The sequence below is a fragment of the Camelus dromedarius genome, chromosome 11, assembly GCF_036321535.1.
Source record: "Camelus dromedarius isolate mCamDro1 chromosome 11, mCamDro1.pat, whole genome shotgun sequence".
NCBI classification, from domain to species: Eukaryota; Metazoa; Chordata; class Mammalia; order Artiodactyla; family Camelidae; genus Camelus; species Camelus dromedarius.
Window position 1 is genome coordinate 14,141,046 of NC_087446.1, and position 25,481 is coordinate 14,166,526.

A 25,481-nucleotide genomic window follows, 5' to 3' on the forward strand; every position below is an offset into this window, starting at 1 on the left:
TGCACCACATGATCCACCTTGGGAGGTGGAAAGAACGGTCCATCACAACCAAATTACACTGCATCGATCATTTATTTTCCGAGGGAATAATATTCTCAGGTTTCTCCCCTTTAGAGTTGGATCTATATTTATTTTTGATGGCATTACATTTTTAACAAATGCTATTGTTTTACTACTGAAATCAGCTGAATATGCCCAGATGGTCATCAAGGGCTCAGATGACTAGATTGTCATTCAAATAGTGGGTTTTCACTTTGGGTTGTCCCAAGGGTCCTCTTTTCCCTCTTGAATTTTCTCTCTGGCCATTTCTGTTGCTAAAAAGTGGACCCTCGTCAGGGCTAGGACCATGTCTGTCATAGTGTGTAATGAATAATCAATACATTTTTGATGAATAAACTGATGAGAAAGCAAAACATGTAAAAAGAGTTTCTTATACTTGTTTGCTGCCTTAGAAAAAAGTAACAGATTTAGTTGACATTAACCAATATTTTTAAAAATTATTTTTAGTAAATTTCAAATGTCAGGGTTTTTTTTTTCTTTTTTATATTCTTCTCTTCCTCCCTTCCCCACCATAATTAGTACAGAATACTGAGTCCTGTTTACCTCCATATTCCCAAACTATGCATTCCCAATGCTTTTCTCTTAAATTTCCTTGTAATACACAATGACAAAAGGCTTCCATTCTCCCTCAAAACACAACGCCTCAATTTTAGACCACAGACCAAACCAATAAATAATTCACTTCCCCCAAGGACTCTGTTTAATAGAGTTCCTCCCTCCGTGACCCAACTCATTCAGAATGACTTCTGTTTCTTCATGGGGTGAATGTTAATTCTCATCCAAGACCAGTTCTTCAAAAGATAATTGAGAAAAAAAAAGAGGAGGGAACTACCATTTGAAAATGCTATTTTTTTTCTGAATTGTCTTATTTTTATGTCTCTGGAAACTCCATCAAGTATCTTGAGCATGGAATCATAGAATGTCAGAAATAGAGGGGACCCTTTAAAGATTATTCATTCCATTTTCTCATTCGGCTCTGAAATTCCCTCTGCTGAGCTGGCTGACGTGCTGCATTTAAAAGAGAGACCACTTTCCCATATATAATTCTGCGCTGCATCTAACTGAAGTTTTGAAGACATCATTTTTCCCTTAGTGGCAAAAGGGGATAGTATTTATAGAACCTGGAAAAATGATCAGCTCTGCTTGGTTCATTCTGTTGTTCCCAGGGCTAAATTTAGGCCATCGTAGGTTACACACACACACACACACACACACACAGAGTCAGCAGAGCTTTTTGGTGATGCCTTTGTTATGTGCTGATTGTTTCTATTAGACTTACTTGTGTTTAAGTCTATATTCTCCTCTGGAATATAAGATCTTCAAAGTAATAATGTAAGTATGACAACAATAGAGGTTACTCTGTGACAGGCACTGTTCAGAATGTTTTATCCCACTGAATCCTCCTAACAACCCCATAAAGTTAGACAGTAGTATTATTCCCAGTTCAAGATTCAAAACAAAAAACAACTGAAGTACAGAGAAAACAAGGAACTTACCCAAGACAATGGAATTCGTGTCAGAACCCAAGGTCACTTTAAAGCCATACTCAGCATGCAGGGGGACAGTGGAGGGTATAGGTCAGTGGTAGAGTGCGTGCTTAGCATGCATGAGGTCCAGGGTTCAATCCTCAGTACCTCCAATAAACAAACAACAAACAAACAAACAAACCTAATTACCTACCTTCACACCAAAAAAAAAGAAAGAAAACAGAGGGAGGCGTAGGAATTGTGCATGATTTTCTGTGCTTTGCTTTCCCCCAATAGTACTGAGTGCAGTGGTTTGCAAGCTGAACACATTAAAGTGTTGTGAACTGAGTTTCATAATGATAGGTGTGTTTATCTGTCTGCGTCTGGGTATATGTGAGGGGATGAGAAAAATAGAGTGAGACAGAAGGTAAGAAAGAGCTGTCTACCCAGCCCAGAGAGATTGGATATTCAGGTTATTAATTCATCATATGTTGGCATATCATCAGAATTTTCAGGTGCAGAATTTCACCAATTTAGCATCGCTTAACAGGAACATTAATATTTTTACACGTTACTCAAGCAGCATGTTTTATATGGTATTCTACTTGAACTAATAAATGCCCATCCATACAGCTAGACATCTGTTGTTGTGCATGTGTGTATGTCATGTATCTCTTGTTATGACAAATGAATTAGACCAGTAAATTAAAATAAAACACTTAAATTTTACTGTTCTCAAAGTATTCTTTCATTCAGTTTATTCAGCTCATCTCTATGCTTTATTCTTTATCCATTCATTAGGAAACTGCTACTAATAGTCTCAATAATATTAATAAAACTCTTAACCATAAACCTCAATTTTGGGGGGAGGAAGGTAAATTATTTGTTTTTTAATGGAGGTACTGGGGATTGAACTGAGGACCTCGTGCATGCTAAGCACACACTCTACTACTGAGCTATACCCTCCCCTCATAAAACTCAATTTTTTTTAATCACTATTAACAAAGCCAAGTTGCCACTCTTCCCCTTGGCTCTAATTGCCCAATACATCATTTCTCTAGTTTACTCCCTCTAACTATGTGATATAAACTGTGTAGAGAAATGTAGTCATCTCTCACCCATCCCTGGTGCTGATTTCAGAATCCTCTAAGAATCAGTAAAGCCTTAGAGGCCTCACTGACATTTTTTTTTTAATCTATTGTAACCTTGGAGAAAGTGACTATTTAAGAAGAATTAAAGCCATCCCAGTTAACGGTCTCCGTCTCTTCCCCGTGACGTTCCGGAACACTTATTACCGTTGTCACATGTCTTGGTACATTCAAGTCTTGTTACTTACGTTTCATGTTGGTTGTTCGTTATTTATGTTTTATGACTCTGCAAGGTGACCAGACACACGCAGGCCAGACGTCCTGCTGGTGCAATGTGATAGCGCAATCAAAAGAGAGAGCCTTTAAAAAAAGAAACCCCACCATATCTGAATGTGGTTAGACTGTGCTGTGTAGAGAGGAGATACTGATCTAGAGGCAGAAGCAGGCCCAGGACTCCTGTTCTGGCTCTGCCCGCTTGCTAACTGATAATCCGGTGACCTCCCTGGGCCTCAGGGGATGATGATGAGGGCAGCCCTTGCCTGTGTCTTGAGATGCTGAGGATCAAATGAAGCAATGATGAAAGAACTTTGGCAAACTATAATTTACATACTGAGTTGTGTTCGTGAAAAGAAAACACTTTCAAGAAGATTCTAACTTCCTTCTTTCCTATTTCATGAGCTTGATTTTGCAGTAACCCCAGGGGCCCAGGATTTGTGAAGAAAAAGCCGTTTTCCAGTTATGAGCTTTAATGGGTATAGGCGACCAACGCAGAGAGTTTTCACCAAGCTCTAACATCCTGCGCAATGATTGCGTTTCTCTCCAACAGTATCTCTCCCAGTTCTGTGTATTTGGTTCTACTAGGGACTTCCTGTTAATGTTCGCTGTTTGAACAATTGAGAGGTTCTACCTTTGGTCCCGTGAAGCGTGGTTGAGATGTTAGGAGCTAATGGCGGATCTGACGTCTACAAGTTCCTTTAAACTTAGATTGGCAGCTTGATTAAACCAGAGGGGAAAATGAATTGTTACCATTTTAAACAGTCTAAGGTAAAGGCCTTTGTTTCCAAGTAGTATTTTCAAATCTTCCCAGATTCGAATGCTATTGGAATCAAATACTCAATTTAGGAAGGAAACCTGAGAAGCTCTAGGGAGGTCCGTTTTTAAGTCACTATTGTTCCCTGGAACTGTTTGCTCGTATTATGGTTGGCCTTGAAGAATCTCTGTGTAAATAGTGGATATGTACTATTGCAGATGGGATTAGCAGTGAGAAATACCACCAAACTTCCCGAAAGCCCAGTCTGTGCCTGCTACTTCTGCTTCCTCCTCATGCTGCTGCAAATAGGGAGTCCTGTCCAGCTTGTCTTTTGAGAGTTTTATCTGAGGATCAAATGAAATGATGGTAAAGGAACTTTGGTAAGCTGTAATCCACAGTCTGGGTCGTGGTACTGAAAGGCAAGCTCCTTCTTGCCCATGAGTGATCTTCCTGACCCTTTGCCCTTGTCCCAGTGCTCAGGTTCCCCTCTTCATGAGCTGGCGATTGATTCTAAATGCTGCCTCTGTAACTTTAAAAGTCGTATAAAAAGTTTTTTTTAATTTTTAAATGAATCATTTTAAAACATAAGAAATGAAAAGAAAAAAATGCCACCCCTTTGAAACTCTTTTTTTTCTCTAGTGTTAGTTTATGGCAGTTAATTTGGTTCTCTTCCAAATGTCTATTCATACAGCTAGATATAGACATTTTTGTATCTGTCCTTGTGTATGTATGTGTGTGTATGTATGTGGATGTGGATATATGGGTGTTTGTGTGTTTGTATACGTGTATGTGTGTGTGTTTGTGTATGTATGTGTGTATGTGTGTGTTTGTGTTTTTGTGTAGGTGTGTAGGTGTATGTGTATGTGTGTATACATGTCTGTATGTGTGTATATGTATCTATGTGTGTATGTATGTGTGTGTGTTTTGTGTATGTATGTGTGTACATATGTGTATATGTATGTGGATGTGTGGATGTGTGTGTATACGTGTCTGTATGTGTGTATATGTATCTATGTGTGTATGTGTGTGTGTTTTGTGTATGTATATGTGTACATATGTGTATATGTGTGTGGGTGTGTGTATATGTGTGTATACATGTCTGTATGTGTGTATATGTATCTGTGTGTTTGTGTGTGTGTATATATGACAATTTGTTATGACAATTAGGGCACTGTTCTGCACGTATCCCACTGCTCTGCCTCCCATTCTTTTTCTACTTAGCCCTCCTTTCTCCTCCACCCCCAACTCCTATAAAATATAGACATTCCTAAATTTCTGCGCTTATTTTTAGTGGCTCCTTTCTCAGTCCTCTTCAGTTCATTCATTCAACATGGATTTATCGAGCCCATGGGAACATGAGGATGAATAAGACTTGCTGTGTTTCATTCATTCAGTCCGCAAGTCCCCACCCCCGCAACAGGAGAGCTTACAATGTAGAGGGGGAGACAGATGATCAGCAAGGAAAGAGGCACGTGTGATATGTGCTGGTTGTGACAAGCGTGATAAAGAACACAAGCATGGTTAAGTAGAGAATAAATCACAAGGGATGACAAGGAGGGAGAGTGTCTCTAAGAAGGTGACATCTGAACTGAGATCAGGAGGATGAGGGGGAGTCGGTGGTCCTAAGAGCCGGGGTAGAGTGTTTCTAGCAGGGGAATAGTGTGAGCAGAGGCCCTGAGGTAGGAAAGAATGTGACATGTTTGTAGATCTGAAAGAAGGTCAGTGTGGCCCGCGTAGAGTGAGAGGGAGGAGAGGGGACAGAGTTGGAATGGGAGGAAAAGGCCAGATCACGCAGGACTGATCATGCTACATAGAGAATTCAAATAAGAGTGGGAATGGCAGTGGGAAGTCATGAGTGGATTGTATGCCGCTACTGAAATAAATAGGATTTACAATTTATAAAGACTTCTCTGATTTCTGTACGCAAAATAGATTGTGGAATTATGGAAGCCGAGAGACCTGTCAGGAGGTCACAGACGCATTAAGAGATGGCTGCAGTTGTCTGGGAAAGAAACCCAAGATCTAAACTACCTCTGTTATACAGATGACCCCCAGATCTGTATTTCTGCTTAAGATCTCTTCTGTCTTTTGACTGCTAGTGGTTCTCAAAGTGTGGTCCCTGGACCAGCAGCACTAGCACCACATGTAAGCTTGGGAGAGATGCAAACCCCAGCCCAAGCACCCCACCCCAACCTCGGGAATCAGAAACTCTGGCGACTGAGCTCAGGAAACTGCCTTTAACAAGCTCTCCGGGTGATTCTGATGCACGATCAAGGCTAAGGACTACTACTTGAGGCTAGTGGTTCTCGAATTCTAGTGACATCAGAATCACCTACAGTGCCCGCGAACTGCACATCGCTGGGCCCTGCCGCAGAGTTTCTCCAGCAGGTTGAAGGTGGGCGGGGAGGATGTCAAGAATTTGCATTTACAACAAACCCTCAGGTGAAATGTATTCTACGAATCTAGGGACCACACTTTGTGAAACATCGACGACCTGAGTGACGCGTCCACCTACCTGGCAGGTGCAGAACCAGATCGTTCCTGCACACACACACCACCCCCACAACAAGCTTTTTCTCCTGCCGTCGCTTCTCACCATCAGCTTTCTGATTATCCAAACTAGTGATCACTGGGTCTGTCACTGATTTTGCATCTGTTTTTCTTTCTCACCTCCCATGTGAGCCAATTTCCAAGTCCTAGCGCTCACAACTCTGCCTTGTCTTTCCTATTGGTTTACTCTGTTTCATCACCACCTAGTTCAGGTTCTTACTGTCTCCTCTGGATAACTTAAAATTTATTAACTAATCACCTCTCCTGATGCTCCCAACAATGAGTGAATGAATCATTGTCTCTGGGGTTGGAGATCAGGAAGGTCTCTGGATGATCTTATCACTGTGAAACTGTGAGGACTGTTTCAGAGTTTCCCACCTTCAGTAGGCATTATTTATAAACCTACAAATTACAAGGGCCTGTTCCTAGAGATTCTGATTTAATGGGTTTCAGTGGAGATCCAAAAATAATTCTTTTAAATTCTACAGGGGCTGAGGCCCACTGGAATATATGGAAGATTCACAGCAAAGGAATACAGTCAGGCACTCATCAGTTGACTTAAATGTAGGATCCGAAAGGAGGTCTGAGGGCGAAAGATGTCTCTGAGTAAGGTTATAAGATTAGGTGCTAGGACACTGGTAAGGCACAGTCGATAAAAAGAGGGAATTCAAAGGGAACAACTGCTACTTTGGAGGCAAGAGGATGTCTGGTCCTGGATATACCAAGTGCAAGGCACCAGCCGGACATCCAGATGGAAATATCAATAACTAAGTCAGAACGTGAGCCTGGAGCACGACGACACTGCCCTAGAGACGACTGGAGAGTTGTTCACAAAGAGGTGACTGTGCAATGTGCTGGGGCAGATGAGGACCTTGAAAGAGGGTCTGGGCTCTGATTCCCAGTGTGGGTCTCTACCCGTGCTAACATCACCTGAGAGGTTTATTAGAAAGCAGATTCCTGAATCATTTCCCCCAGAAACTCTAATTCACTAAGCCTAGTTTAGTGTAGGGGATCTGAATTTTTGGCGACTTCTAAGGCAATGGTAGCACGTGCTGAAGTTTGAGTGCTGCTAGATAAAGAAAAAGACAAGGTGTGAGGACAGAAGCGTGAAGAATATCTACGTTTGGTGAATGAGCATTAAAAGAAGGGCTAGCAAGAAGAAGAGAGAAAGACAACTGCTGGTAGTGGTGAGAGCAGAAAGAGTGTATGGGATCCAGGAGGCAGTGGGAGGACTTTGAATAAGAAGCAGCAAGCAACAGTTTTCTTACAGCCGGTACCTCCAGTAAGGCAGCCATCTGTGTCCTTGTGTTTTTCCTGTTTTAGACTGGTTGCTCCTGATCAACCCAAGCTCCAGACCAACCTGCTTTAACCAAAGAGATGTTTAAAAACTCAAATGGGGGGAGGGTATAGCTCAGTAGTAGAGCGCATGCTTAGCACGCATGAGGTCCTGGGTTCAATCTTCAGTACTTCCATTAAAATAAATAAATTAAATAAATAAATAAACCTAACTACCTGCCCCTCCCCCCAAAAAAATTTTAAAACAAAAAAATAAAAATTCAAATGTTGGAGCCAAAATGCTATGATTGACCCAAATTCTCTTGTGTAAACATTCGGACGTAAGCCTGAGCAAATAAACTTAACCTCCTTAAGCCCAGGGGACTAGTCAAAGGGGAATAGTCATGTCATTTGTTTAATGTGGTTTTTAAAAACATTTAAATAACACAATGTATATAAAGTACTTAGCATTGTGCCTAGAATTTATCAACTGATTTACAAAAGGTACGTGCTATTTATATGCCCCAAAGCACTGTACGTGGCATATTGAAAGGGCTCAGATAAATTGCTAAGCTTAAATCCGATGCATAATGAAGACGGGATATTCTTCAGCTTTCTGATCTAGTTATGTAATGGCTAACCAGCCCTGCTGGACGAGCGATGCCAGACCTGAAGCAGTTCTGACGCTGAGGCCAACTGTCTTTGGAAATACAATCAAATGATCCATCAGTAAATACTGATTCAGCTCCCTGTTCTGGGCAGGCAGTAAGATTATAATCAAATCAGGTAGACTACATATAAAGTGGGAGGAAATGAACCTTTATAAATAGCATTGTATAGAATACGTCCTACAGGAAAGTGAACTGTGGACTGAGGTAATTAAGGAAGACGTCACAAAGGAGTTGAAACTTGAAATTCATTAGTCTGTGATTAAAGAAACCATAGGGTCACATGTCCACTAAAGATCTCCCTGCTGCGCTGAAGAGTTCACTTAGTCAAGCCAGTGGTCTTAGCTCTTAAACCTTGAAATATGATGTTTTTCTATCTCATGTAAAATGAAAACAAAATGGACAGTTCATAAATTCACAACTTAAGAAAGAATGATTTGGGGCTGGATTTGACCAAGTAGACATGCTTAACTTTTTGTGGGAAGGTACGTGGGTTCCCCAGTTTTTGAAAATCACAATTTCTTGAGGCATATTAGGAAAGATGCTTTTTTTCTCCAATGGGAAGAAAAACTGTTAAGTCTTATCTTATTCAGAAATGAAGATGATGAAAGATATTTTCATGAAATAATTTTAGAAACAGAGGGAAGAAACCAAAAACAAAATCTCCCAGCCAAATGGCATGTGGGTCTCTAGGGTTGGAACATAGTCACCCAGAGATTTGTTAGTTCAAATCTTTGTGAGAGAGATTTGTGTGCAGTTCTCACCACTTGTGTACTCAAAAGTCTTTCTTTCCCTAGAGTTTATATGTATTTAATTTTAAAATTGCTAAAACCATCCCACATGGTAAAGAAATGAGGGGAAGGATGCAATGATTTCCTTAAACTGCTTTTGACAACGAGATAGATCTTCCACCAGCCCAGCAAAGAGCTAATAGCCCATCATAAATTCCTCTGCTTTAAGACAAGCTCCCCTGGTAACACAGGTCAGTGGCTCCACAGATTAGTTCTGAATACCGACTGAGGCTCTGAAAGTCCTTGCCCAGAAAAGAAAAACAGTCCATGTGAAGTGAGTGAGCTATGTTTCAGGAAATGTAACAGAAAGGTATTTCCCCTGACAATAATTCCACTAATAAAATAAATAAATGAAACGTTTTCACTTTCTCCTTTTCATTTCCAAAGTCAATGACTCAGAAACCATCAAGCTACGGTTAAGTGTCGATAAGCCCCCACGTGCAGGCTCTGTTCTAGGACTCCAGAGCTGTGCTGCTGGAGTCATGGCTGCGAACACGATCATTAGGGACATTTGGGCTGAAGTAACAGTTCCTGGTCAGTGGGGTCTGATCAGTTAAGCCACCTGCGATCTCCAGCCACACCTGATCTGTCTTAATTCATTAAGTGAGTCTGATAGCACAGCCATACACAAATCGTGTCCTTCAGTATTACATCTAGCACTTCGGATAACTAATCAAATGCGTGTGGGTTAAATAGAATACAACCATAAATATAAAATGTGGTGGGTTTTTCTTTTTTTTTTTTTTCTGGCTGCCTACGTTTCACCTTGACCCTGGTGGTTTGCATGTGGGATTTTCTTTCTTCAACACCGAACTCCACCACTTACCGCCTCCACCCAGGCAGCACCACGCCAGCAGCTCCCGTCTGAACAGCTCTAATCACCTCCTCTGCTTCCACGTTTGCCCCCAAAGGCTCTTCCCCTTCTTTAAAAGGGTCCCATCAGAAGGACCCTTGGAAAACACAGAACTGATCGCATCACTGCCCAGCTCGAAGTCCCCACTGTGGCCTCCAAAGCCCTGCGTGAGGTGGCCCTGGACACCGCTCCAGCCTCACCTCGTCTCTTTCCCCTTGGTCCCCTCACTGCAGCCATGCTGGCCTTTTTGCAGTTTCTGGGCCACGCCAGGCACCCTCCCACCTCAAGCCTCTTGTACTACTGTTTCCTTCGCAAGGTACCTGCGTGACTCGTCCTTCACTGAAACGCCCTCTCAGCAGAGAGGTTTCCCTGACCATCTCGTCTGTAACAATAGCCCATCACCTTCACAACCACCGCCCAGGGCTCCCTCCCTCTCTCCTTGCCTAACTATTGTATAAACATTTTTAAAGGAGAGTTTTATATATACATAAAACGTAAGCTATAAAAGGATTTATTGTAAATGAGGTAATTTATTATATTTCTTCTTTGGCCCTTCTTTCACCAGCTCTTTGAGTAGAGATTTACAGAAATTTTTTGCAAAGTATGACAAAACAAGGTAGTTTACAGTTGCTGTTGGCATTTGTGGTCTGAACACAACTGTATTGCGTTTTTAACGACTAAATGAATTCCACGTGAAGAGGGTTATACTGACTGTCTCTCCTCTCCCTTGAAACCCACAGACGTCTTGCCGGAAATGCTTTGACACACATTCCCAAGGGAGCATTTGCTGGCCTTTACAGCCTTAAAGTTCTGTAAGTAAACCGAGTATTGTTTGTTCTGTTTCTGATTTTAGTGCCAAGTGGATGCTAATTAACTTGTAAGGCCTGAGTTCCTCTAATGAACTATTTCGAGCCACGGGATGATTCATCTCGATTCCAGTCTGTCTACACTGATGTCTTAGAACCCTGTTATACCTGGCTGGATTCTGTGTGTGAAAAAACTTCCTCTCTCCTTATCTGCCTTCTAGTACCAAAATTTGTTTGCTTCTACATAACCAACTTACCAACTCAAACTTGTGAAAGAGTATTTCCCTTTAGTTTTGTGTTATGAAGTTGGGGAGAGTTTCTGGGGTCATTTTGATTCAAGTGACTAAAATTACTATTATGCTGACATAATGAGATCACAGCTTCAAACTATTTGCAAAATCTGTTTCCTCAGGATGCACTGAATAAAGATCAGCTAAAAAAGAAAAAGTCAAGTTTGTGTTCCACTTGTGAATAGATGTGGAAAAGCCTAGTGCATAGTAGATGCAATGAGTCGTTGTTTAATTGAGAAATGTTAATTCACTGAGACTTGTAAAAAATGGACTTTCTTATTATTCAACATCCAACTTCCTAATTTTTTTAATCAGAAAGCTCATTATTATTGACACCTCCTTCTTCCAGTACCTGTTGCTTAATTTTCTTTCAGTGTATTCCGTGTTGAACAAAAAGAGACCTAGGTAGAGAAGATAGGTAACACAAGCTGGAAGTCATACCAGGGAAGTTTCCTCTCAAAGGAAATAACATGATTCTATTTCCTTTCTTTAAGATAAAAGTTATAAACTCACAGGAAATCGAAATTGTGATGAATACACAATGACTGACTGATGTGGAGGTGGCCTGCTGCTTTTTTAATCTTGCTTTTCCACTAGCCAGCAGAGTCTACCCCCAACTTCCATGAAGGCTGTATCATTAACTTTTTTTTTCCCCCAGTTAACCTCAATTCCCTGTTGCCTGTGGTAGGCTCTCCAGGGCCTCCTGAAATCCTGGAGAACAAACACTCACCCCAGCATGTGATGGAACTTTGAGATAGGATGAAGGTTCTCTGTGGTATTTCAGTCCTATCTCATAAAAAATAGAGAATGATTTTGATATGCTCTTATTTGTAAGAAATACTCATTTATGAGAATACCCATACTCATCTGTGAGAATGTAACACTTTCTGATTTTCTCATTGCAACACCTACAGTATGTCTTAGCGTGTTATCTTTATTTTAATAAAGGTATTTCCTTCTTTCCCATATAATATAAAACGAGGATAATCTGTTGTATGTCTTAACTACAGATCTTACTCTAGTATCCATCTGGACCTCAAGTCTCATTTCCCTGTTCTAGTATCAGAATAACTTCTAATCGTGTTATTTCTTTCACATCCAACCTTATTCATTAAAAGTGAAGGCAAACATCTAACACATTCATAGAACTCTCTCCTAGGACAGTCACATCTGAGCATCACATATGTCCCTTGATTATAAATTAATTTTATTTCTCCTTTACAGTTCATTATGTTGATTCTTTTTCTTTGAAATGATGTCTGTAGATAGGCTATATTTTTATGAATTTTATCTAAATGTAATGGGTGCAGCATTATAAAATATTTGGTATTAAAGGGAGAATTGGGTCCAATAGAGTTGAGAACCACAGTACTGGAGGTACAATGCTGAATAAGACATGGAAACTGTCTCCAATATTTATAAAATCCTCATGGAAACTGTCTCAAATGTTTTATAAAGTCCAAAAGGCACTGGAAGAAAGAAATAACTGATTAGATTGTAGCATGGTGAGAGAGACATAATATACAAGTAATATCCGTCTGGGGCTCTGACCAGTATAAGGACGGCAAGGAGGGCACATGGTAAAAAAAAAAAAGACAAAGAGAATGGGAATCCAGTCTGCGAAGATGGGAAATTAAGATAGCAACAGGCCTCTTTGGTGAGGCCCGCTTTATATCTGAAATACTATTACTGTGAGTTCTGGAAGATCACTGTCATGTAAGGTGATCACCCCTGTAAATATTGGCCTTCATAAAAAATAAGCTACAGGTTTGGTATTGCAAAATACCCAACCCAAGGGAGCTCTGAACCAGGCTGTCCTCAGCGAAGGCTCATGTTCTCAGAGAGGCCATACAGTCAGGGGCTGGCTTATCCCCGGGCCGCCCAGCACCAGAACCAAAGCCACGAGGAGGTGACGGATAGCGCTGACCACAGGGAAGTCACAGCCAGCCAGAATTCTTCCATTCCCAGAAGACGGCCTGGAGAGCTACCCGAGACCTAGCCGCAGGACAGCTAGGCACAGGGAATACCTAAGGATCAAGCTGTTGACCCATACAAACTCCCCTTTCAACATCTGATGTCGTCTCCCGCGGCTGCACTGTACCTGATCGTTAGTCCTGTTGTAAAAAACAAGCAAACAAAATGGTGCTGTTAGAGTAGCGCAGGGACGCTTACGGAATAGTGAATATTTTCAAGCTCCTCAGGAAAAGAAATTAAGAAAATACGGAGTCAGCCTTTGTCTCTAGAGAAAATGTTTCATTTTTTCTTTTCTTATACGTATGTGAATGATAGAAAGGAAATTGTGAGTGCCCAAACCACATTCAGTTGGTGGTACATTCTGCTTATATTCAATGCCTTGAATAAAGGGTTATTTATAAATGAAATCAACAGCCGTGTTGTGCATGCTCTCTGGTTTAACTGCACTCCACAGTGCTGTAAACCTTTTCATTGTTTTGCCTCCCACTGGACTATCTTAAACAAAAACAGAATTTCCTGATTAACTCACTGGAGACCTATAAGACTATAATGGAGATAATTTGCTCTTGTTTTGTCATTTGAAAGTAATTAAACAAAAGTTCTTTATTTAGGGAGCAATGAGAACCTAAGTGATTTTTTTTATTATATTTTTAGTGTTTTACTGGTAGAAGTGGTTGAAAATTAAATTTCTGGGAGGTAACTCAGAGGTAGCTTTAAAAGTTATCATTAGTAAAGCTTAAGTTCCATTTTCTGAAGCCAGATATATAAAGCTGAGAAAGTTTGCAACTTTTCAGTGAAGAGAAACCATTTAAATATCCTCTACTTATCCTCTACTCCAATTTTCCAATATTTTAGGAAGACCACATTATAAGAGCCTCACTGTTTGGTTAGCAAAGCACAAGAGGACAATTCAACACACGCTATGAACCAGTAATATATCACCTACAAAGTTTAGACATCAATTAAGTCCATTATCTGTATCTTATCATTTAAATTGATCACACAACTAATGAATGACTTAGAAAACATTTTTGTCAAGTTAAAATTATATATTAAAACTGCTTGGAAAAGTATAAAATAACATGGAAATGTGAACGTTTAATATTTAGATATTATTTAATAATTTGATAATATTTAATAATAAATTATGTAAAATATGAAATTCAGGCTATAATTTTCCCAATTCCCTAACCAGTAATTGAAGTGAGAGGTCTCCTTTAAAGTTAACTGTGTTCATAAGGAACCAATATATTCTGAGACACTGGATTTATGAAATGTTAATTGAATCCAAGTTTAACATAATGAAATTACTTGTGTAAAACCATTGGATTACAAGTGACAGAATTATACTCCTTTGAAAACAGAATCTCAGCCAAGGTGTGAAAAGCATAAATTTTATGATCTCCAAGTATTTTTCACATCTTATTTGTATATGAGCTCACATTTGCATATCTGAACATGTATTAAATGCATATTCATATTTTAATCCTCAAACACCTTATCAATCAAATGATATTATTCTACTCCCATTATGCAGATAAAAGACCAAGGGCCAAGGAGATTAAACGGTTTGCTTGCCAAGGTCGAAACTTAGGCCTTATCTCCAAGTTCAATGTAGCCTCAAGTTCAGGTGAAAACACTCTTAGAAATACTTAGCATGGCCCAGGGTGGTTCTCAGTGTGTGGTGCCTGCCCACTAACACTGACATCACCTGGGAATTTGTTAGGAATGCAAGTTCTCTGGCCCCCCCTACTTTAGCGGCAGAGAGCCCAGCAAACAAGATTTTTAACAAGCCTTCCAGTGGATTCTGATGAACCCTAAAGTCTGAGAACCTCTGGCACAGAGTTGCATCTTTTGCCGATTTTATTTTCCCATTCGTTATAATGTCATATCCAGTACAGTCTCCGTATGTCATTAGTCTTGAAGAGAGGTTTATAAGTTCATACTAGAAGGGCCAATTTTTATTGAATGCTCACCAGGCAGCAGGTGTTGTTCTGTGCACTTTCACTCATTAGATCGTCACAATAAGCCCTGGGCAGGTGGGTATTATTACTGGTCACTGAGACGTGGAGAGATTGACTGATTTCCCTGAGGCCACGGGGCTACTGGCAGGGAAGAGCTAGTCAGATTCCAGAACCCACGCTTTTAATCATACCGTACAACCTGAGAATTGCCCATTCACTCTGCCACAGGATGCTGCAAGGCTCAGTGGAAAGTCCACCAAGCTTGGGAGTTAGACGTACCTGGTGCTGAATCCCAGCGAGTCCACTAATGCAAAAGCTTCAATTGTGGAGATGAGAGAACCAGGCAAATTGTTTCTGAAATCCAAGCATAAATTTGTAACCTAATAAGCAGAAATATTTTTAACTGTCTTTTAAAAACTGTCTGCTTTCCTAAAATAGTCTTCTGACTCTGGCTTACGTAGACCATGAAATACTGGTTGGGGGTTGAGGGGAGTAGCAGCAAAATTAGGATGTTGTACACTTTTATGAATAAGTGGCAAAATACAAGAAAGCGAATGGGAATTTTTTTCCATACTACTTCCCGCTAGCAGTGATGTATTTTAATTTCATTGCTGCCAGTTTTTTCCACTCTGTAGTCCCCATGGTCTGAAAAGAATTGTTGAACCCCGGTGAGCAAAAGTGCAATACTTCACAAAAAGAATTTAATTTATAGCAAAATATGACCACACATATTTGGCTATATTTTGAAGGGAGACGATCTTTAATAGCCTCCTACTCTTTTTTTTTTTTTTTTTTTTTTTTTTTTTTGGCTTAAATAACAGGAATTTATTTTCCTACAGTTCTGAAGGCTGGAAGTTCAAGATCAAGGTGTCCATAGGTTTGATATCTTCTGAGTCCTCTCTCCTTGGCTAGCAGATGTAATAGCTTCCTACTGTTATCCTTATTTCCATTTTGTCTAATCGAATTGTCCCCATCGTGAGCCTTTATAAAACATAAATAGGATCCAGTCATGTCCCTGCTTAACCCCTTTGACAAGAGTTTCTCACCACACTTACAGCCTGCAAGTCCTCCATGAGATGGCTTTAGGTTGTCTTCCAGTCTCTTGTTCTCACTTATTCCTCCTCAGTCACAATTGATCCTTTGCTGCCTTTAACAATTCAAGCAAGCTCCAGCCTCAGGGCCTTTGCACCTGCTCTTCCCTCTTCTTCAGTAACTTCCCAGACGTTCACATGTTTCCCTCCATGACACCATTCTGGTCTTTACTCAAATATCACCTTCTAAGAGAGACCTTCTCTGACCACCTTTAAAATAAAATTCTTACCTCTCATTACCATCTACCCCAAATCCATGTTTCGTTTTCTATTCATAGTTGTCTCCTATTATATATTCATTTGTTAATTTTTAGTTATCTACCATTCCCCACAGGAATTCAAGCACCCCACAGGCCAAGGTTTTGTCTAATGCTCTGCTGTTTCCCTGACACCTAGAACAGTGCTTAACATTGCTGTGCCAGTAATTGTTCATTATTAACTTTTTTTTAACATTTTTCTTCATCTGTTTTAATATGCAGTATGCTGCAGAATAATCACCTAAGACAGGTGCCCACAGAAGCTCTACAGAATTTGCGAAGCCTTCAGTCCCTGTAAGTATACTTGAAATTGCAAACTGTTCTCAGGAGTAATTTGGGAAGAAGCATTGAAATGTCCAAATGACCATTATAGTAAACTCCTTGGTTGGGGGCCAGAGCTAAACACATTGAGAGCGAGAGTTTCCATTAGAGCAACAATTCTTTGCATGCTCACTAAACAGCACATATGGGAGAGACCAGTGTTGAAGTTTGGGGTTTCAGGGCAGAGACTTCATCAGACAACCTGCAGTGAAAAGCCTCTGGGATATGTTGGTATCACCAGACAAAACACCCAGGATCTTGCCCTGCATCCCCCTGTACCGTGTTTTAGTTCCTGAATTCAAATCAGGGATAATACTTTCTCCTTTTATCTACAAAAATGAGTCAAAATCTGGACTTCTTGGCTATTTCAGTTTATTTTGTTTTTAGATTATCTGAGTTGCCTTGTAATGCAGTTTTGCTGAGTCAGATAAAGTCTTAATTTTTTTTTTATTAAGTTCTATATGTACATCAGGGGTTCTCATATCAGTAAGCTAAGATATAACCATGTGTCTTAAAGTCGTACTGGGCAGGTCTACAAACCAGGAGCTCCCCATCACCACGCACAGACGTACGAACACATTCACAAACAGTCCTGCAGAGACACACCTACCTCAGGCTCACACACCACACACAGACACAGACACACACACACACAGCAGTGGAGCCGGGGTTCCCTACTCTGAATCCCCAAATTGTAAGAGGTTGTCTACAGCGATTATTTGGCAAGACTGCCTTGCGTACTCGATGATAAATCTTCATCTCATCAGAATGTGTAAGTGTTTATAACATATTGCACGATTTCCAGTCTGCACATGTGTGATAATATGCTTTCATCTTCCTCACCCTCGAGGTCCTCATCTGTCAAACAAAATACTGATTTCTGGTCTAGAATGATGAGGGCGACACATGCATTTAAAAAAAAAAAGGCAAATGAATATTGCAGACTCTAATTGGAAATCACTGTAAGGAATCCGTCAGTTAATAATTACATATAGTTCACTGAATGCCTTTTATGGAGGTGACACAAGAGAAGGAGGAAACGTGAGCTCTGGAGATGATTCTTTCTTTCTTTGATCTTTTTTTTTTTTTCTTTTTTAATGAAAGCAGATCTGTGCTTGAGACCATTTTAAGCTTTTTGCTCCAAACAAAGTGACTTCCTAGGTCTTCACCAGCCTGTAGATAAACAAGCCCACAAGAGCCCCTTTGTGGCAGCAGACAGGGCTGCTGGCAGTTCCAGGAGCACCTTCATGACATCCCAATATCACTCCTCCTTTGTTGAACGAGCCTTCTCTTCCTGAAGGAGAGAAGCAGCCGGAGCAGCAAAACACTCCCAAGTTGGGTTATGGGTGTCAGGGCTCGGGGTCCAGGAGCTGAATGGAAAAGCGAGATCCTAGCGGTGGCCAGTGGAGCCTCAAACAGCTGTGAGGCAGGCAGAAGATGGAGGGATAAGGGTTTGTAACCAAAAGCCACTATCAGCTGAAAGAAGATCACAAACAGAACACACACGGCAGTGAACTCTTTGAGGAAGAGAAAACCACGAGTCTTTTGTTCCCTCAAACTGGGTGGTGCCTCTCTGATAAAGGTGTTGAGATTTAGTTTCTTACAGTCTAGATATTTACTGTTCACCAGGTTTCTCTTGCATGTGGTGTCTGGTTCACAAAAACAATTGCGTTTGAAACCTTAGTATGTGTTCCCTGTGAAGAAGCCAAGGGTTAACTTTCTAGTAGGACGTTTATCAAATTCAAGCCGAGGCATCTAGATAGATCGTCACCCCCACCCCAACCCGCTTGCTGGATTGTGTCACCTGGTTACCTAACGTTTGTCTGGGGTCCCTTTGACCAGAAGACCCATGGGAGGTGTTGAATGTTGGCAGTGTGTGCGGCTTTGACTCTTTGTCTCACTTACATTTTTTTTGGTGCTACTGTGATCCACGCATCAAGATTTGACAGAGAAAGCGTTACAAACCACCAACCACACAGACACAGTATAGTACCAACCAAAGGAGTCCCCTCCCTGTCTGGAGGTTTGGGCTCCTGCGAGTCCTTTGAAAGTTTTCCTGTTGTCCCAGATTCAAGGTGTGTAGTAGTGTTTCTCATGCTTCCTTCAGGCAGTTCCAGAAATGAAAACAGTTTTGAGTCTAATGGCCATTACAAACGTGCGTCCTTATCCCCCGTCCGTTTATTTCCATGCGTATTTCAGCCTTCATGCTACTGTCATATCAAAACAAGTAACAAAGAGGGCGACACCTGTCTCATCCATGACACCTGGGAGGCTTCCAGTCAGCTGCCTACCAGGTCTTCTCAGACTACGGTCAACCCTCAGACCTCCACCTTTCTCTAATGGTTTCTCCTTTTCCTCTCTCTTGAATTCACTCTGTGTTTCTCCACTTATTCTTCTCCTTGTATTATACTTTCAGTCTCTAAGAAGCACTCCGCATTCCACAGGGGCTGGAAGTGCGCCACCCCATGAGTGCCTGGCTTTGCAACTCCTAAAGAGGGGGGCTTCTCAACCAGGCTGCAAAGAATCAGCTGGAGAGTCCTGAAGCCTAGGCTGCACCCCCAGACCAATTAAAATCAGAATCTGGGAGAATCAAGCATCATTGTTTTCTGACTGATTTAATTATAATAGTTAAGTGCTTTTTAAATGAAGATTGGGAAAATTAGTGTCCTATGGCATTCCTTCAGAAGATCTGCATTATGTTCCTGAACTCTTTTCAAACGTGAAAATAATTATTTTTTTAAAGTCCGTATTTTGCATTCAACTATGAACTAATAATGTATCTAGAATACGAAACAAAAGTAAGGGGTTGTCTGTGCTTCACTGAAGGAGCTCACAACTGCGGGTTAATTCTACCGACAACCTGGGGCAGGCAGAGTTAGGGGGCCACGTGCTATGTTACCCTGCTATGCAAATGTGTCCTTGGACCAGCAGGAGCAGCAGCTCCCAAGATATGCAGAACCATGGGCTTCATCTCTGTCTTACTTAATTAAAAGCTCCACTTTAGCAAAATCCTCAGGGATCTGTATTCACAGTACATTTGAGAAGTTTTTAGTGTCCGTGGCATGAACAAGGTGGTTGAGAACCACGGGAACAGGTCATCGGGGTACTTTGCTCCAACCATGGAGACTTGACCTCATTGAATCAACTTTAAGAAACTTGATATGTTGAAGCTGGTAACCTTGCTGGGAGGAAGAAACAGATTGTACTCATGTTTCAAGGGATGTAATTTTCATTGATTCCGTGTGAACAACTGATAGTTTGCTTTGTTCACGATGAAAACATAGAGGTACATTTGTGTTCTTTGAAGTCTCTCCTGATGCTTTCAAATTGCTCAGCTAAAGAATAAGAGGGCAAGTCCACGTGCTGGAGCCCTGGAGCCCAGGAGCCCAGAGCCTGCCCCTGTGCAACACGTACGTGAGGTTTCTGACATGGCAGTGATGGCCCAGACACCAGCTGGACTTTCTGTAATGTAATCAAATATAACTTAATTTCCTTTCTGTTTTCTGGAAAAGAGTAGGAAATGTAATCAGAATTCACAGTGAGTTGTATTTCACCAAGAAACTTTTGGCATTATAGTCATTTGAAGACTAGGATCAGATTGCAATGATTTGATGGAAACTCAAAACTTAACCCTCCCATACCCTCATACCTTTGTATTAACAGTTAAGAAACCAAGAGCTATATTCAATAGCTTGTAATAACCTATAATGAAAAAGAATATGAAAAAGAATATACTTTTGTATAACTGAATCACTATGCTGTACCCAGAAACTAACACAATATTGCAAATCAGCTATACCTCAATTTAAAAAAAAAAAAAGGTTAAGAAATTGATCTATAAAAAAAAAATCATTGCTTCATTTGTTGATAGTCAGTAATGATGTTCCAGCATCTCACCATCATTAGTGGACGTTCAAGATGATCAAAGAGAATGACATATTCCTGTTTGTCGGGTTAACCAGCGTATTATTTAATACATGGCAGTTCTTATGCCAAGTCTGCACTAGCAAAACTAATTGTGGAAAATGCACAATCACAAAAATAACGAGTTGGTAAGTAGAAGATGAAAGGAGAATTCGACATAGCTACAGTATTGTCTCTATTCTCCAATTAGCTAATAATCATCTTTAAAGTACAAGACGTTATTTTAAAAAACTGGAGAAGAACGTGTCCCTTCCTGCCTGGAACATGATCTCTTGTGATATCAGCTTAAGTGCTACAGACCCCACCCTTGGACCCAGTAACTCCCCACCACCACCCCCGACTCTTCGTGGTAGGATTTTGCTAATAATAGTCCAAAAAGAGAGCCGGCAAGAGGAGGGGAGTGGGGAGGAGGAAGAATTTGGGCTCACAGTGCTGAGCAGAGGGTAAGGCAAGCCTGGAACCAGCAGCAGCTCTCTCCTGTTCATATCCAGGCACCTATTGGGTTTCAGACCCAGGACAAAGAATGGGAAGGAAGTAACAGAAGACAAGGAGGTGTAAGCAGACAGAAAGAAGGCAAAGGGAGGTAACCGAGAGGATAAGATTAAAAGATCAAAAGAGTTTTTAAAAAAACAAACAAAACAATGGTTTTAGTATTCGTGACATTATTCCTTCCACTAAAATGGTCTCCAGAAAGAGAAGTTTTAAGCCTACATAAGAAAAATACACCATGGTTTTGGTTTATTTTGTTTTTTCACAAAAGTGTCGGCATATTAGGAACATCTTGGGGAGGAGGTGGACTGAGAAGTTCTAGAGGCCAAGGGTTTTGTCTGTTGCACTGTTCAGAGTTCATTTCACAAACCACGTGCAAACCAGCACACAGTGAATTGTTACGTGGAGTTTTGTCTTGTGCCCTTTCCCCCCATTTAAACATTAGGAGAAAATTCTTTTCTTTTACTTCTTTTTTTAAAATTCTTTTTATTGAAGTTTAGTTGATTTGCAGTGTGTTGGTTTCTGGTGTACAGCCTAGTGATTCAGTTATACATATGTATATATTCTTTTTCATTTTCTTTTCATTGTAGGTTATTACAAGATACTGAATGTAGTTCCTTGTGCTAGACAGTAGGTCCTTGTTGTTTATCTATTTTATGTACAGTAGTTTGTATCTGCTAATCCCAAATTCCTAATTTAACCCTCCCCCCTTCCCCTTTGGTACCCAAAAGTTTGTTTTCTATGTCTGTGAGTCTATTTCTGTTTTGTAAATAAGTTCATGTATGTCATTTTTTTAGAGTCCACATATAAGTGATATCATATGATATTTGTCTTTCTCTATCTGACTTACTTCACTTAGTATGGTAATCTGTAGGTCAGTCCATGTTGCTGCGAATGGCATTATTTCATTCTTTTTTATGGCTGAGTAGTATTCCATTGTATGTCTATGTACACCACAACTTTATCCAATCACCTGTCAGTGGACATTTATGTTGCTTCCATGTCTTCACTCTTATAAACAATGCTGCTATGAACATTGAGGGTGCATGTACCTTTTCAAATTAGAGTTTTCTCCGGATATATGCCCAGGAGTAGGATTGCTGGATCATATGGTAACTCCTTTTTTAGTTTTTTTAAGGAGACTCTCTACTGTTTTCTATAGTGGCTGCACCAAATTACATTCCCACAAACAATGTAGGAGGACTTTGAGCTGGAAAGTGTTCAGATCCGTGTTACATGATTGGGTCTGTGTTACTGAGATAGTCTAAGAGAGAGAGGAGAATTTTGTCAGGATGGGGGGCAGTGGAGTTGGAGAAAGGGAAATGGATTTGAGAAATATTTCAATGAAATGACCAGTGTTTGGTAATGAATCAGCTATGAAGAATGAAGGAGAAAGGGGTGTGGAGGATGATTCTTAAGTTCCTTGTTTACATAACCACATGCTTGTTGGAGCCCATCACCGAGATAAGAAATGCGGGTGAGGACTACATTTAGGGAGATAACAAGTTTGGTGTTGAACATGTGTGTTTGAGGGGGAACTGCTAAGTAGCAATGTCACGTGGGCAGCTTAAAATCCAAATCTGGGTCTCAAAGAAAAGTGAAATTTAGGTTAGGTCCTTCTGCCATGCATTTCCTGTCACTTAACGCCTCATTGTAATGATTTGATTGAGGCCCCATAATAGTTGGAACCTTGTCTGCCTGGTTTACTGCTAAGTCTCCAGCACCAGGTACAGCACCTGCAAAAAAAGCACCCAAGAAACACTTGCTGAACTGAACTGAAACTTCAGACTCTAAGTGATGTTCTTAACAGCTGCTCAGGGTGAGTTAACATCCCCCAGTTGGGCTGCAGCCTGCATTCACCCATCTCTCTGGCTCCCAACTCTTGTCTTTGGACCTTGGTTTTTCCTACCTGCCTTTCCTGAGCTGGAAGTTGGGTCCCAGTGTTTTCTTCAGGGATTTTGAAGTTGATCAAGCTACAAGATTTAGCTTTCCCATTGTCCTAGCTGAGGATGCCCCACTTCAAGAGTAGAGTTCAGAGAAGACCTTAATGTTAATTCTCAGTGTTGTTGAGATTTGGGTAGGCAGGAGTTAGGAGATATTCACAAACACAAGGCTCAGAAGTACCGTGGGAAGTTGCTACAAACAGGATTTGACTGGGACCCAGAAAGAAGAGAGAAGTTTGGCTAGATAAGGTGGATAAGCTTTGAATATCAGAATGGAAAATTTGGGTTTGAAAGGAATGGGAATATGGAAGAAGTGTGGATTCCTAACGGGCTTGACAGAGCGCGGTTTTAGGGAGATTAATCTGGCAGCAGCCTACCGCGTAATTGAAGAGATAAGGGATCAGAGACAAAAGGGCCAGCTAAGAGTCTGTCACAGTAATGCAGGTGTCAAGAGATAAGAGACAACTAGACAGTGGAAGCGGACAGTCTTGGAGCTGAAGATAAATGGAGATACCTTGGTGAATGATTGGCTGGAGAGCAATGGAAGATTCAAAAATGATCCCCAGATTTCACACCCTGGTGGTAGCTGGGAGACTCATGGCACCCCTGACAAAAAGGAGGTCTTTGTTTTCTCTGGAGAAAAGCAAAACTGAAGCTGTTGGTGCTCATGTTCCTTTGGCTGTAGATCCTCTCCCTGCTAAAAAAAAATCCACAGCAGTAACCTCTGAGAAACTGAGCCACTTCATGTGTAAATGGACTGTCAAGTGTATTTCTCATTGGAGTCCTTTACTTCCCAACGATGCCAGAGAGGTTTGGTTCTTAGACACTAGTCAGGCCAGCCAGCTAGCCTCTAAATGACTGCCCGTCAGTGAACCTGTGGACTTTATTTCTCCCCAAGCTGCAGAGATGGAAAAAACTTTTTTTTACCTTTTCAGAGTTAAGTCTAAAGGAATCGTTGTCTTCCTAGTTTAAGTTTACCAATAAATAAGATAGAGAATAGAAATATAGAAACAGAAATTCCTATATAATCATGCTGTTTATATGAATTCATATGCTTACTGTCTTCCTAGATTATAGATGGGAAATTTCATTAGAAGGATTTCACATTGTCATCACTTCATAAATATTAAAAAAAAAACCCATAGTAATCATAAAGATGACTCATGTTATTATGAAGAATTCATATAAATCAACATGAATTCAATCTATAAGAGTTCATGTAGATAAAAGTCTATCCCAGTAGTATGACTGTAAATGATCTGACAGATTCAATCCCAATGATCCACTGGCTCCAATGCAATAAAAATTCCAAGCAGTAAAATTTCACCACAACAAAGACTTTAGGGACTTGGTCGAATTGTATTATATACAAGCTTGGAACTACAGGCTTTTCTTTTCATAGCCAAGGTAAGAAAGCAATTGGAACTGCTTTCATTACTTAAAACTTTTTAGATGAACTAAATCACTGAGCTCATTTGACTCTTCAGGAATTGTTCAAGATGGTCTCACGAAATGTACAAATGTATATACAAGAGGGTTGGTCGTTTCTTTAAAACTTACGAAGCAAAGTGCTCATCCAAATATAAAATAGTAATGTTAAATGCTGTGCTTCATAATTCTATTTATTGAAAAGGTCCCCGTAAGCTGCATCATACCTGCAGCTGCAACATTCTTGACACCTTTGCTTTTTTTTCCCTCGAGTCATCTGTGTTAATAATTGACAATATTACAGTCATCTCAGGTGGGGAATTAGCCAAGATCAATGGCTTATCTTTTGACTAACGCTTTCTTCCTTGTAGTTAATGGCTCATCAAAGACATTCTCAAACAAAGATATGTGTGTGTGATACACTGCCAAGGTAGCATATTGCAAGGTATATGTAAAGGACTATTTTCTAGAAAAACAATAGCAAGAATGACCTCATAGAATCCCTAATCCCTACTGTAGTGCCATCTATAAATCAAAAATTCCTTTTAGGAGTGTGTAGCAGATTGGCAAAATGTTTCTTTTCAAAGAGAAAAACTGTAAAATTAAGCTTGTATGCATGAAAACATTAGGGGGAAAACTTTAGAGAGAAGGTAAGAAAATAAGCTTTTTTTTTTTTGACATAGCCTGACATAAAATTGATTTTTTTTTTTTGCCTGTTACCTTCCAGCTCTTCCTCACATAGGCTACATTGATATTACAGAACTGTATTCACAGTGAACATGCAGTTCTGTTTTATTTTTATTTTACATGGTATTAGGTAGCATTCATTCCCTGCATGGTGTCCAACCTTTAGTTGATAAGCTGCAGCAGAACATCAAGATTTCAGAACGTACCCGATGGCCAACAGGCACATGAGAAGATGCTCAATGTTGCTAGTTATCAGAGAAATGCAAATCAAAACTACAGTGAAGTGTCACCTCATACCAGTCAGAATCGCCATTATCAAAATGTCTACAAAAAATAAATGGTACAGAAGGTGTGGAGAAAAAGGAACCCTCCTACACTGTTGGTCAGAATGTAGGTTTGTGCAGCCTACATACTGTGGAAAACAGTATGAAGATTCCTTAAAAAACTAAAAATAGTCCTACCATATGATCCAGAAATTTCACTCCTGGGCATATATCTGGAGAAAACTCTAATTTGAAAAGACACA

The 25,481-nt window shown here is 40.4% G+C and overlaps 1 protein-coding gene across 1 annotated transcript in view; it reads left to right on the forward strand.

The window, feature by feature from the left end:
* Nucleotides 1-25,481, forward strand: part of LGR5 (leucine rich repeat containing G protein-coupled receptor 5) — a 110,498-nt gene that overhangs the window by 55,100 nt on the left and 29,917 nt on the right. The window contains exons 3-4 of the mRNA XM_031463122.2: nt 10,522-10,593; nt 16,386-16,457. Of these exons, the coding sequence (XP_031318982.2) occupies nt 10,522-10,593; nt 16,386-16,457 (144 nt within the window). The remainder of the gene's footprint in view (nt 1-10,521; nt 10,594-16,385; nt 16,458-25,481) is intronic.